The 13904-nt window shown below is 57.0% G+C and overlaps 1 protein-coding gene across 2 annotated transcripts in view; it reads right to left on the minus strand.

The window, feature by feature from the left end:
* Window positions 1–8153: 8153 nt before the first annotated feature.
* Window positions 8154–13904, minus strand: part of NF2 (NF2, moesin-ezrin-radixin like (MERLIN) tumor suppressor) — a 79666-nt gene continuing 73915 nt past the window's right edge. For both annotated transcript variants that reach the window (XM_082698099.1, XM_082698100.1), the window contains one exon: window positions 8154–11054. In XM_082698099.1, the coding sequence (XP_082554225.1) occupies window positions 11004–11054 (51 nt within the window). In that variant the 3' untranslated portion in view covers window positions 8154–11003. The remainder of the gene's footprint in view (window positions 11055–13904) is intronic.

The raw sequence follows: 13904 nt of genomic DNA on the forward strand, positions 1-13904 counted from the left end.
TCTCGATAAGTGTGTGTTTGTGGAACGACTGGAGGGGCCACGCAGCTGCCCTCCTGCCCCTGGTGAGCAGCGGCGAGGTTGAGGGCTGTGGCCGCAGCCAGTGGGGCCCGGTGGGTGGCCTATCCATCAGCTTGGCTCTGTGCCTGACCAGATGGCACGAGCCCCTGGGGAGGGGAGAGGAAGAAAAGATCCATCACCCAACCGGCTGGTCTGCGGGTGTGTGGGTGTGTCGCACCTGCCCCCCCACGAGATCCCCCATTCATCATGCTGTCCCTGGGATGCTGGGACAGGATGAGCAGGCGGCACCCACCTCTGGCGGGCTCTGTGGGGACCCGAACCTTCAGGATGTCATCAGAGCTCTCCCAGGGCACGGGGGAAATTGAGGTCTGGAAGAGGGTGGCCGAAATTAAAAGTGGGGAACCTGGGGCCAGAATGACCAGTGTTTGAGTGACAGCTCTGGGACCCACTTCTGTGACCCTGGGTAAGTTCTCTGGCCTCTCAGAGCCCATGTCTTCATCTGTAAAATGGAGACACAGTAGTGTCCCCTCACCCAGAAGAGGAGAGGCTTCCCGGAGATGAGGCCCCCCGGCTGTCTCTTACCCAGCTGGCCCCCGCTCCTCTGGCTGATGGCAGAGGGGGTAGGCAGTAACTGGCCCACCAGATTCAGGTGGGACCCGCTCATTGTCTGGGCATCAGGGAGAAGGAGACATTGATGGATGTCCCTCTGGGCCAGAGGGGCTGGGGAGGGGGAAGAGGGGCACTGAGTGAGGACCAGGTCCCTGGTGATTACAGCTCAGCGGATGGGACCAGCTGGCTAGGGGACATCACGCCCCAGACTCTCTCCCAGCCCCCCCTCAGCTGGTTTGCTGGGAAGTCACAGCCGCCCTCCTCCTCAGCATTTTAATGACAAAAGCAAACACTTTCTGAGCTAACCTTTCATCAGAATCGCATAGCAGCCTAGGGAGTAGGGTAAGATCTTGGGCCTTAAGAGCTTCATTGCACAGACAGGGAAACTGAGACCCTTTCCCTCACTCAGCAAATATGGACTGAGCTCCCGCCTACTCAGAGCCAGGCACTGCGCTGGGCACGGGGAAAGTCGGACCAGGTTTTGGCCACCTGCTTGCAGCCGGGTATTCTGGAAGTTACAGGTGGATCAGGACTGAGTTTGGCATCAGTGAGGATGTGGCGGCAAGCAGCCCTTCGGGTAGCAGATACTGCCCCCGGCAGTCACGGGGCGCACTCGGTGCCTGGCGCCTGAGGTGTATTGTCTCATTTCCTCATCCAAGGCAGGCACTGGCGACCCTGTTTTTCAGCCTCAAGAACTGGAGCTCCAAGCGCTGATGTGACTGGCTTGGAGCCCCCCAGCTGGGATGAAGCAGAGCCCACCTGTGCACCCAGACTTGGGTTATTTCCACCCTCCCCCCGGGCCCACATATCTGGGCCAGGCCTGGCTCAATCAGGAGTTGCCAAGTGGGGTACTCAGGAATGAACTAGCCCCAGGCATCCCAGCAGAGCTAAACCCAGCCCGGAATCCTCAATTCCTCCTGTGCCTTGGGGGGGCTTCCAGAATGTGATCCCACCCCCAGACAGCCCTTCCCACACCTGTCCTGTCCTGGGCTTGGCCCCACTGCTGGGTCCCTTCAGATAGCACATGGCCACCTGGAGGTAATGTAAGGAGGGGTGGGGGCTCTGTTCCATCCACTCTGAGCTGGGCCAGGGGGAGGAACTCTCCTCTGAAATTGAGAAGCAGAAAGATCCCAATCCCTGGCTGGGGAGGGGGGAGGGGCAGATGGGCATCCTGAGCTCAGGCTCCTCCCATCTCACATGGGGTCAGTGCAAAGGGCTCTCTTGGGGCCTCATGATGCCACCTGGTATGCAAAGTGGTGAACTTGGCCCTCCTGGGGGCCACTGAGATTAAAGAGAGAAACCCACGGGGCACCTGGGTGGCTCAGTGGGTTGAGCCGCTGCCTTCGGCTCAGGTCATGATCTCGCGTCCCGGGATCGAGTTCCGCATTGGGCTCTCTGCTCGGCAAGGAGCCTGCTTCCTCCTCTCTCTCTCTCTGCCTGCCTCTCTGCCTACTTGTGATCTCTCTCTGTCAAATAAATAAATAAAATCTTTAAAGAGAGAAACCCAGAACGCCAAGCCAAACACAGATCAGTGCTATCCTTTTCACACTCCTTAGTGTCTGGCCAGAGCAGGGTCTCAGAGGACCCTGTGGCCCTGACCCCAGGCAGACAGGGTCGGTCACTGCTGGGATGGGGTTTTAGAATTTGCTCTCCTGAGCCAGGCCTGGTGCTGGACAGGCCCGAAGGAGGTGGGGGGCTCTGGGAGGGGGCTGTGCTTGGCCTGTGCTGACTACCCAGCGGTGCAGAGCTGGCTGTAATGAAGTGGGCTAGCCCCAGGCTGGTCCTGATTTCACGTCTCGGTGGTCACTTCCCAGCCTATAAATGTCATTGGAGAGAGCAGCCGTGGCACCTGGCATGCGACTGGTCGGGGGTGGGGGTGGACAGGCTGCCAGAGGGGCCGGGGATGCCCGTGGAATACTGATGCTGGCTTGGGGTTCCCAGACCCTCCAGACACCCCTCCAGGTCCCAAGGGGCTGTGCCAACCAGCTGCAGCTGTCACCCACTCAGGCACCTTTACCACCACCAGCACCTCTCCAGAGTCAATCTACAAATGGCCTGAGCTCCAGTGCTGGGAGGGTTCCCCCCGACCCCCACCCCTGCCATTGGCCCCCTCCCTTCCCCACCCCACACTTCTTTGGGGTAAGATCAGGAGGTTTGGAGAGAGGCACAGCTGCCCAGGACGCCTGAGTGAGAGGCTGAACTCTAGGAGAGCCTCTTCCCGCCCATGACAGCCCCTGCTGCCCTGAGCTGTCTCCTCTGATCACTGAGTCTAGAACAAGCTAATAGTAAAGGGCTATAAACCACACGGTGACCGGTCTTGTTTAATAAACTCTCGCTGCAGCAGGCACTTGCTCAGAACCTGGTGTCCGTGACCCTGTTTGTCCCCCACGATGACCCTGTGGTCAGTGGGAACTGATTCCACTGTGCAGGAAAAAATGTGAGAGAGCTAAGGAATGTGCCACAGGAAGCAGGATCCCACCCCTCCAGCTCTGCTGTGCAACCTGGAGTCCTCGAGGTACCCTCCCTCTGCTCAGCTCCCCACCCCAGAGGAGATGGGGCTGTCTGCCTCGCATTGCCTTCATCTCCCCCTGTCTCCTGGGGTTGCCAGGAAGCAGGAGTGAGGATGGGAGGTAACCTGCTGTACGGCTGTTCCACCGCTCATCTTGGACTCTGAGCAGCCCTCAGCTTCGAATCCGGGCCAGTGAGTGCTGTGGGTAGGAAGACGGGGCGTAAGTCCCTTCCAGGTCTGAACCCAAGGAGGAGCTGGGCTTCCTGAAGGACTAGAAAGCAAGAAGGGCTGATGTGTCACCACTTACTGTTCTCTGCCCCGTCCCTGTGTCCCCTTTCTCTCCTAGAACCTCCTTTGAAAAACCACAATCTGTCCAATCCACACCCAACCTAGACTCAACATTTCCTGGGTGCACCCACCCTAAGTTGCACAGATGGGATCCTGGCTGACAGGACATGGGGGTGGCTGACGCCAGGCCTGCTGCTGGAGGGTCTGGGACCAGTGCGCCTGGGGCAGACATGTGGCAGCCCCTGAGTCAGGCGTGCCTGTAATGCTGTGACTTCCACATCGTGACTTCTGGGGCCCTTCAGCCCTGTGGGAGCCACCCCCCGAGTTACCTGTATTTCCTGGCCCCCTTCCCTGCCCAGGGAGCTCCTCCTCTGTGGACACCCATTGCCTTCCCAGGCCTCTCCACCCTACACCCAGCACTGGCTGGCCTCAGCAGAGAGTGGCGGATGGGGGTCCTGGCTTTGGCTCAGGGAGGGGGCTGTCCCTGGCACGGGGTAGTCTCTCAGAGCGGGGGATTGGGGGGTTAGGGGGCAGCTCACAGGCCTGCTTTGTGGGCAAGCGGTGCCCACTTCACCTGGCAGCTGGTCCCTGCTCCCCCTTCCACCGGTTCCCTGGACGCTCCCACATGGGGCGGGGAGCCCTGGCATCCCCAGCCGCTCTCTCTCTTCCATGGGAAAGAGGAGGGAGGAGAGAAAAGCCGTATTAATAAAAGAATAGGATACTGCGGACTAACTCCGCAGCGTGTGCCGCTCAGAATAGCAATGTGCTTTCTCAAGGCAAACAGAACTCCCCAGGTGTTAATGCAAATTCACTCCAGTTAAGATGAAAGAGGGTTGTTTCCCCCTTTGCTGGCTAATATGAAGGACTTAATAGATTCAGCTTCGGGAACTTCAGGCTGGGAGCAGGAGGCTGGGGGAGGGATGGAGGCGTGGGCGAGGAACGGAGGTCCCCATGGGATTCAGGGCACCGCGACTGCCACAGCGCAGCGGTCCAGCTCCTGCCGCCTCATCCTCTCTCCCTGAAGCGGACAAGAGCCCGGGCTCAGGAGGAAGCCCTGGGAAAGCCCAGGGGGCCCTGCCCCGTGCCCGCTGCCCTTCATATTAACTTGGGGGCTTACGCCACAATCGTCAGTCCTTCACTTGTGCCAGAGGAGCGTGGAGCTTGGAGAAGGGACCGACTGGGGCGAGCCTGGCCAGCTGTGCAGGACACCCGGTTCCAGGGTCCAATCCAGCTCAGTTGGCTGTGACTGCCCCTGTGGGAGAGAGGGTCCCTCACTTCCCATCAGGCTCCCTGGGTGGTGAAACTGGTTTGACAGGGCCTGGGGAGACCAGCCTGAGGAATTCCTTTAGAAACATGCGGTTTGAAGACTATTGGAACAAGAAAGGGCTTCACCAGAGTTCCTCTGGCCCAAACCTGACTTTTTATAGCTAAGGACTTGGAAGCCCAGAGAGTAGAGGGACTTACTCAAGGCCACACAGCTGCAAGCAGAGAGCCTCTCAAGGACCATACTCCAGACTCTGCTCTCCTGGAAGCCTGAGTGGCCCTTGTGGCACACAGTCTGGGGGACTCCACCAGCCACAGGCCCCTTCATCCCATGATAGAGGAGGGGAGAGTGGGGGCACCCTTCTCCCACCCCGGGGTCCCTGGGCTAAGCTGCCTATCCCAGACCAAGCAGATTTGGCACACAGATTTCCCCCAGAATCATCCTCCATTGAAAATTGCCCGTGGTCCCAGCTGGGCCAGTCCAGGGAGGGAACAGGGACACCACACAGGGGCTGGTCTGAGGCTGGGACCCTGAGAGAGTGTCTCCTGGCTCGCCGGGGACAAAGGGCAACTTCAGGGAGATCAGGAGAGGGCGGGTAGTGGGGGAGCGAGGCTGCCCCCAACCAATCCTCTTCTCTCATCTGCATTTAACTCCTTTCTCTCGGGGCAAATGGCACAGCAGGTTCCTGAAAGGAGACACCTCCGCAGCCTTTTCCCTTTTGTTTACGGACTTAATTCCTTCGGATCAAAGAGTTGCCCCTTCCTCCCCTAGCAGGCAGGCGGGGGAATTACATTATTTATATTGGAAATGGGCAAGACTCCATGGGGACTTCTTCCTTATGCCTGATAAGAGAAAATCAGGTCACTGCCATGCCTCCTTGGTGTCTGCGGTTAGGTTCTGACAGCTCGGGCACCCACAGGCTGGGGAAGAGCGCCAGGTGCGGAGCCGGTGTGGCCCACCCAGCCCCTCTCTTGCCTTGAGCCTCCGGTAAATTATTGACCAGAGCAGCGGGCATTAATGTGACAACACTAGAACATCCTTTCCATGCAGCCCCAGCCTGGGTTATCTATCATCTCCAGGGCTTTGCAGCTGGCACTGGGCAAACACAGCGAGGACAAACAAGCCAGATGCAAGTTCATTAAAGCTCCCGGCACAGGTGGAGGGACGGCTCCCCCCACCCCCAACTGGGGGCAGCTGGTGGGCTTGACCCCTCGAGCCACAGCTTCCTCTGGTCACCACTGCTCTTTTCTCTGCTTCCTCCTTACAATGCCCACCCCAGCTCCCCCAACGCCCCTCCCCAAAGAGCCACCCTCAACCAAGTGGCACCGTGCTAGGAGCTCTCTTATTAATCCCCACAAAAGCCCTGTAATTTGCTTAGGGCCACACGGCTGGCAAGTCGCTGAGAAGGGATGGGGACCCAGGTCTGAGTTCCAAGTCAGGAAGGGCTGAGCCCTTCAGCTCTATGGTTTCCTTAGCCCTCTCCCCGGCTGGGTGTCAAGAAAAAAAAAAAAAAAAGTGCCGCTTCTATTACTTGTAAATAATGGTGACACTGCCCCATGTCCTCCCTCTTTTTCTTAGAAATCTGAGTACTGCTCAGAATCTGCTCTTCACGTTATTCAGACAACATTCCAGAGGTACCTAGAGAGGTCACTGTCAACCCTCTTTTTAGAGGGGAAAGCAGGTTTGGAGAAGCAGAGCCCCTGGCCCAGCAGGGACGGCAGGGACAGGGACGGCAGGGACGGGGGAGCCTCTTCCCGCTCTGAATGCAGCACTCCTCACAGGTCTGGATTTCTTCAGCTTGGAGGCAAGATGCCAGGTGCTATTCTGGGGCTGCTGCCCCAGTGAGACGGGCATCAAGTGGGCACCGGGAGAGGACCAGGCGAGGGCTCCGCTCTGAGTCAGCTCAGGGGCTGGTGGCGCTGATGATCCGCCCGAGCCGGTTCCCTGCAAGCGAGCTCCCAACTCCCCAGCCCATCGGGGACTGGACTGCGGCCGCAGCCACCTGCCATAATGCAGTCATGACAGGCTGCCAGGGAGCCCCGTCGCGGCGGGCCGGCCAAGTAGGGAGAGGAGAGGGAGACAGAGGATATGCGGACAGCTCAACGCTCCCTTCCCCGGATGTGCAAGAAATTGGATTTGACGCAGTTGCACCAATACCTTTCCACCCAGCGTCCAGGATTCACCGTTGTATGTGGGTGGCACGCTATCCATTCCTCCAAAGCGAAGGCTTATGGGGCAGGCAGCTCTAGGAGCAGCCACCAGGCACTTGGCTCTCAGGCAATGACCAAAGGCAGACCAAGTGCTGGCGGGGAGGTCAGAAGGGGCCACTTGGGGACCCCAAGGGACCCTGCTGCAAACGCTTACCATTGAGCCCTTGAGGTCCTGCTAGCGGCTTTGGGTTTACAGCACAGTCAAGACAAACAAACAAAAAAAGCAGAGTAGAACTCAACTGGTGTCCCCAGTGCCAAAATACCAGGTAATGTTATTGCTCTCACCCAATTTAATGGAGCTTTCAGGATCTGTATGGGAATATTACTATCTTTAGGAGGTTGGCTTTAAAAGGTCAGGTAAAAATATTATCTGGGCAGCTTCAAATGACCAGTATTTACGAAGTACTTTCTCTGGCTCACACTATAAGGGGCAATCAAACTATTTCCAATCACTGAAAATAACAATCTACATTTTTTAAGAAGTGAAGCACCTCCATATTATTTAAGTCTAATTAGCTACTAATTTTATAAATTTAAAACAATAAATATTTTTGTGCCACATGGCTCGGCATTTCCTGGACTTGGGACACACACACAAAATAAATAAAAATTGTGGCCATTTTCTAATTCTATGCCTTCAGACATATCTTTCCAAAATAGATTTTAAAAACTATACTTATCTCCAACTCCTGAAATTTTTGTGAATTGTGATAGCTTATTTTCGGGATTGGCCTGTACAACAGAGACCTGAAATGTATTCCGATGTGTGGCAGGCCCCCGAAAAGGCCTGATAAGGCATTGTACTGCCTGAATCTTTCATTTTAGGCTGCATGATTTGAGATAGAGCTGTCCCATGGTAGTTGCAAGTCCTTATCTCCCACCCCCTCCTCTAGTGCCCAGAATGGGGACACCTGGATGCAGAAGCACCTGAAGGGGCTGCTGAGTCTAGCACCCTAGTTGTCAGGTCTGGCATTGAGGACAGGCAGGGAGGAAAGGAAACACAACGGGACCCTGTCCAGGGCCCTCTCCAAGACACTGAGTGCCCCACGGGGCGTGGTAGGGAAGGAAGGGCATTCCCAGGTGAAAGTACAGTAAGGGGTGATCTCGTCGACCCGGAAAAGGTGATCCTTCTGTTACAGGTGAGGTCCCTGGGGCAGGCAGGGAAGGTGGAGGCCAGGTTTCCTCAGCGCCCACAAGAACGAGCCCTGCCACACCCAGGCTGGGGCAGCAAGCAAACCAAAGAAGCCCAAGACACTTTTGACAGCTTAGAATTTTTATTAAAACAATCATTTAAATTACAACAATCCCCCGGAATAGAAAATAGCTTTCCGTGGTCAGGCCCTGACAGGAAACGAGACTCAGACCTCACTGGAACAAGTGTGGTCTGACATCTTTGAAAAGGGATAGAGATTCCTTGGAAGCCCACGGGGGTAAGGGGAGGGGCCTGCCTGGCCCCAGGACAGCTGGGAGGGGCTGTCCCCGCACTGAGGTGGCCCCTGCAGCCCCAGCCCTGGCGGCAGCAGCGAGTAGCACTCCGTCCCAGTCCTGGCTGTGGGCTTCTGGATTTGCTGTTCTGATTGGTCAGAGAGAAGAGAGGGAGAGAGAAGCCTGTCCCCAAGATTACAAAACACTATCACTTGAGAAGTGTTACATAATGGCACAGGGTGTTGTCTAGCGGGGCCTGGCAGGTACGTGAATAACTGAGTGGACACCACAGGTCAAAGCGCTGCTGGAGCTGACATAGGGCCCCGGTCAGGACGAACGAGGTGGTCTGTGCACAGCAGCAAAGGGCCAACGGCGTAGCCACAAGCAGTGTCACCAGTGGGGCAAGGACCGTCAGCAGCGGCCAAATGAAATTGCTGCGGCTAGGGCCCTGCTCTCAGGGGGGGCTCAGAGGCCTCTACCTAATAAGATCCCATGCCCCCAAAATGTTCACTCGAAAAGAACAGTCACCTGAGCCACAGGCACGAGTCCCTGAAAACCACATTCCTCTTTCATTCCTTTTCCTTCTGCTGTGGCTCAGGGCCTTTCGGAGGGCCATCACCCTCTCCGCCCACCCGTCTCTGGGAGGTACACGCCAGCTCCCGCCTCCAACGAGGGCTGAAGTGTTCCTGGTTGAGCGAGGCTCTGCTGCCCACCGCACCCCTCCCCCCAGTCTGCTCTTGGGCCCGAGGGTGCTCCTGCCACAGCTCAGATGCCAGCTGGCTCCCTTGTGGCCACATGGCTCGGCATTTCCCGGACTTGGAAGACACACACAGCAGTTAAATAAAAAAAAACAAAGCCCGACAGCATTTATATAAACCACTACCATGCTCCTGTGCCCACAGCCACTGTTACAGATTCAATTTGCAGGTCGGAAAGAAAGGAACTCGTCATGGAAGTTCAGGGGTGGGTGGTGAGGCCAGGGAGACAAAGCCTCAACACGAGAGCCAGGCCCTCCCTACATTACAAACGCCTCAGGACTCGCTTTACTGGGACCACATCTAGGGGGAAGAGGGTTTTGAGGGACAAGGAAACCCTGTCAGCCACAGCCATCCACACTTAGCACTGGAGGTGGAGTTCTACCCTGCATGCCCCAAGCTTGAGTACAGACACGGTTGCCTTCCTCAGGGCAAGGGGGTCCCAGGTGTGTGTGTGTGTGGGGGGGTGGCCAACAGGGGACACCATCAGGTCAGCCTGACTATGTAAAGAAGGCAGGATCTTTGTGAGTTTCTCGAAACCACAGAGGACAATCACAGACGCCCCCCTCTCCCAGGAAATCTCCAGACCCTCACTCACATGTCTACACTTAATAAGCCTCTTCTTGCTGGTTCTGACTTATCTCCTACTCTGTGTAATACCCCACTGGAGGGATTTGAATGGCCAGTGGGTCACAGCAGCACCACCAAACCAGAGAAGAGAAAGTGGCCCCGAGCTGAGCAGCACGGTGCCTGGGGTGGCTCTGGGACCCGCTGTTGCCCAAGCAGCAGAAAGCCATGCACAGCCGATGCAGAGCACCAACAGCGAGGGGACACCTGGCTTGTGCACCTGGCTTGTGCTGGGACCCCGTACGGCCCAAGGGGGACTATAAGATAAAGCCTGGGCTGCAAGGGCAACACCAAAAGGAGGCCCAGTACAATCAAGGCTTAGGAAGGGCTTGCTGGCGCTGGCCAGGACAGGTGATCTGGGTCAGCTGCACAGACGGGGGGCTCAGCAAGAAGTACCTGGGGGGACTCGAAGCCCAAATGGAGCCTGGCTGGGCTACCAGGGGCTAACTACCAGTGACCAGGGAGCTCCCCAGCCTGCCACAGGCAGGAAAGACTAAGGTTGAAGGGGGGTGAGGAAGACACACAGCTCCCGCCTGCCTCCCTTGGTCTGGGGCGTGAGCGCGTGTTCTGTGGAGTAGATTCCCACACAGCTCTGCTGGCCTCCCTGCCCCTCTGCTGGCAGCCGGCCCGTCATCACAGCCTCAGCCTGAAGTCTTCCCCCCGTCACAGCTGTCTTCCCCCTTGCCCACCAGCTGGCAGCCAGAGCGCGGTCTCGGGGGTGCCTGGGCTGAAGACCCATTGTGTGGCCTGTCACGAGCCACACGCCAGCTCGCCGGTGACATGCAGCAGGCAGGCTGGCAGGCAGGTCGCTTCGGGCCTGGGCCTAGGCAAGCCACACTTCTTTCCATGCCAGTTCCTCACCAGTGGAGATGAATGTTCTGGGACCCAGGGTGGGGTGGGGGCAGAGGCACCAGCCTCCCTGTCTCTGGGGCTCCCATGCACTGCACTCCCTACAGCCACTTCCCTGGGTTGGGGAGGTCAGCGCTGGACAAGGACCCACATGCCCCAGGGTGCCTTTGACAAAGGAAGTATGGAACCCCACATCAGATGAGGAAAGACAAATACTTCTTTAAAAATTTTAAAAAGAGCTAGAACCCCTTAAGAGAGCTCTCTGCAGGTCACAGTTCAAGGCAATTGCACATGAAGGGGGTTGGGCTCTCCACTCAGCTGGGGAAAGTTCCAGAGCTCCCACAGAAGCTCCAAGCCAGCACACCTACGAGGACTCCCACGGTGTCTGACCCATCCCTCTGGCGCTGGGAGCAGCAGACGTGACAGATCCTGGGGTGGCTGGGCACCTGCTAGAGCTCTTCAAAGAAGGCCACTCGGGACTTGGCGCTCTGCAGGGTGAGCTGCAAGGAAGCAGAGAAGAAGTTGAAAGGCAGCTGGATTCCTGCTTTCGTGACAGGTGCCGTCCTGCCTTGGGCACTAAGGGGTCCAACCTCAGGGCTGGTTTGGAGTGAAAGGGAAGACTGCTCAGAGACACCGAAGAAGCTGGCGGGCAGTCCCAAGTAAGTTTCCAGATTTGCCCAGGAGCTCAAATGAGGAAGTGACAAATGAGGACATGCCAGGAGGGACGGCTGGTGGACAGAAGCATGTCAGCAGGAAAATGTCGTCAATGTCATCTTTTCACAGAGGGCAGGAGCTCCCTGGACACTCTAAGAGTCTCACGTCCCCATCTGCAGGAGTCTCTAATGTGCCTCTGTGAGGCCCTGCCTATGGTCATGTCAGCCTGGGATGCTCATAGTCTCCAGGGCTCAGAGGACCAGCTTGGCAGCACAAGCCTCAGGCAAGGCAGTCCTGTGTCAGACAAGGAGGTGTGTGTCCCTTCCACTGCTGGTTCCCCTGGTGGCCCCAAAGCAGACTTGCCCGTGACCCGGCAGCTCAGAGTGGGTTTCCATCTACAGGCTGGGAGGCAATGATCTTTCTAGCTGAGGCTGGTTTGGGCAAGGAGGATGGTGTTCAAGGGGCAGTGCTCTGTCTGGAAACTACAAGACCTTCCCAGGAAGGCTGCTGCCCTGAGATGCACAGGGTGGGGAAACAGCAGAAGGGAAGGGGAGGATCAGGGGTTGAGCTCTTGGCGTGCTGGCAAAGGCATGAGAGTTTGTGACCCCCTGGACTACTAAGCCCCTATCCCCGGACTCAGGAAGCCACCTCCCAGATCTCCCCCAACAGAAGCATCCGACTCCTGACATCACCCACCTGGGTGAGACTGTGCTTTACATCCAGCTCCTGGACTTGGCAAAGGGGGTCTTTAGGAAAGGGGGACACTGATCACCTTCATATCCCCTAAACCCAGTTAGCTTACTGTTTCCTACCTAGTAGCAGCTCCAGTGTTTGCTGAGTGAATCAGACATAGGCTAGAAAGGGTGGGATGCACAGGAAAGGCAAGAGCTCCACATGGGGCTGAGAAGATCTGGGCACTAATTCTCCTCTGTCACCAGCTTGCTGTGTGGCCTCAGTGGACCTCTCTGAGCCTCTTCCCGCTGGAGTTAAACCACAGAAGCCAGCTGGATGGTCTGGCCATTGCCTCGAGCTTTGGCAGTCTCTAAATCTGAAAAGTCCTTGGTACTATCTCTGCTCCCTAAAGGTGGGGGAGGAAGGCTCGAAACCCATCGCTTCGCCATCAAACACAGGCAGCGTCGGTGTGCTCAGATGAGACAGCTTGAGAGCCGGCTCTTTAAACCCTGCCAAATCTTGTGGCCTTGAAGTTCCTGACTAACAAGCTGAGTGTAGGGAGGCGTCTGAGCTGTCTTCTTTGGTGGAACCAATTTCAGAAGCCCTCTGGAAGAGCCAGCTCTAATAAGACTGGAGAGAGCTTTCATTTCTTTGCTTAAATGGAACTCCCTCTAGAAGGGAGCCAAGTTTGGATGGGTTTCTCCCTAAATGCAGTCAGAGGAGAACGGCCAGGAGTTATGTGCTCTCTGATAATGGGACTCACAATGGTAACCAGGAAAGAACGAGAACCCGAGTCTCACTGGGACAAAATCCTCTCAGAGGAGAATTTAAATCAAAAGGTGTGAAACCAGGGGCACCTAGATGGTGCACTCATGAAGAGTCCAACGTGGCTTCTACTTGGGTCCTGATCTCAGGGTCCTGGGATTGAGCCCCGTGTCAGACTCTGCAGTCAGGATGGAGTCTGCTTGAGACTGTCTCTCCCTCTCCCGCTGCCTCCTGCCTCCACTCATGCTCACATGCATGCTCTCTCACTCTCTTAAATAAATAAATACACTTTTTTTTCCCCCCTAAAAAAAGGTGTGAAAACCCCGTGTCTCCACTGAGGTTTCTTAGACCTCAGGTGGGCTCCTCAGGGGGACAGGGAGACACCCACAGCCCTTCCCCACACTGAGTCACACACAGGCACAGCCAGGCTGCCTGATCCAAAGGCACTGACCAGCTGGGTGGCCCTGGGCGGGTCACTCACTCGCTGTGCCCTCAGCAGTCGGCTGTGAAGAGGGGTGGTGGCGCCCCTTCCTCACAGGGGGACACGCAGTTACTGGGAAGCACCGTGAGGCACTCAGCAACATGCGTGAGGTGTGCTGAGAACTCAACAGCTGTTGTTACTCATCACGACACCCCGCTTTCCCCCAGCCCTGGCTCTCCTTCCAGGGGGGAGCAGGGCAGAGTGCAGGCTGGAGGTGGTGCAGGAGAGGGCAGGCTCAAGCTCTGTGCCGGCCCTCACAGCCTCCAAGATCGGGCACGAGGCTGCCCCCAAGAGACCTGGCCACTTCCCCAGGCAGGAAGCCCAGGCTGCAGGGGCCTCCGAGAGCCTTCCGCTCGTTTGTACGATGTTGGCTCCAAGAATTCCTGGATCCTCTACCCAAGTTGCATGCTGGCTGTCCCCTTGAGGTGCCAGGGGAAGGTTTTGGCAGCTCCGGCAGCACCACATTCCAGTTACTCAAGCCTGTGTTTGTTGGGATGCAAAACCCTGTTCCGGTGGGCCAGAGGCTTCCCTAGATCCGCACCCGACACTGCAGGCCAGGGACGTGGCCTGACTTCTTATCTTGCAAGAGCAGAAGTGGCACCCCAGTCCGAGGAAGGGTTTGGAGTGAAGTCAAATACTCTGGCCACACAGAAGTAGGAAAGCACCGTAGACCCATGCCCTCAGCAAGAGGAGAGAGCACCACGGTCTTCCATAAGGCACTAGGCTGCTACAGTGACAGGCAGACCCACCAGACCGAGGTGGCTGACCACACTGCTGC

Source organism: Mustela nivalis, assembly GCF_964662115.1.
Source record: "Mustela nivalis genome assembly, chromosome: 14".
NCBI classification, from domain to species: domain Eukaryota; kingdom Metazoa; phylum Chordata; class Mammalia; order Carnivora; family Mustelidae; genus Mustela; species Mustela nivalis.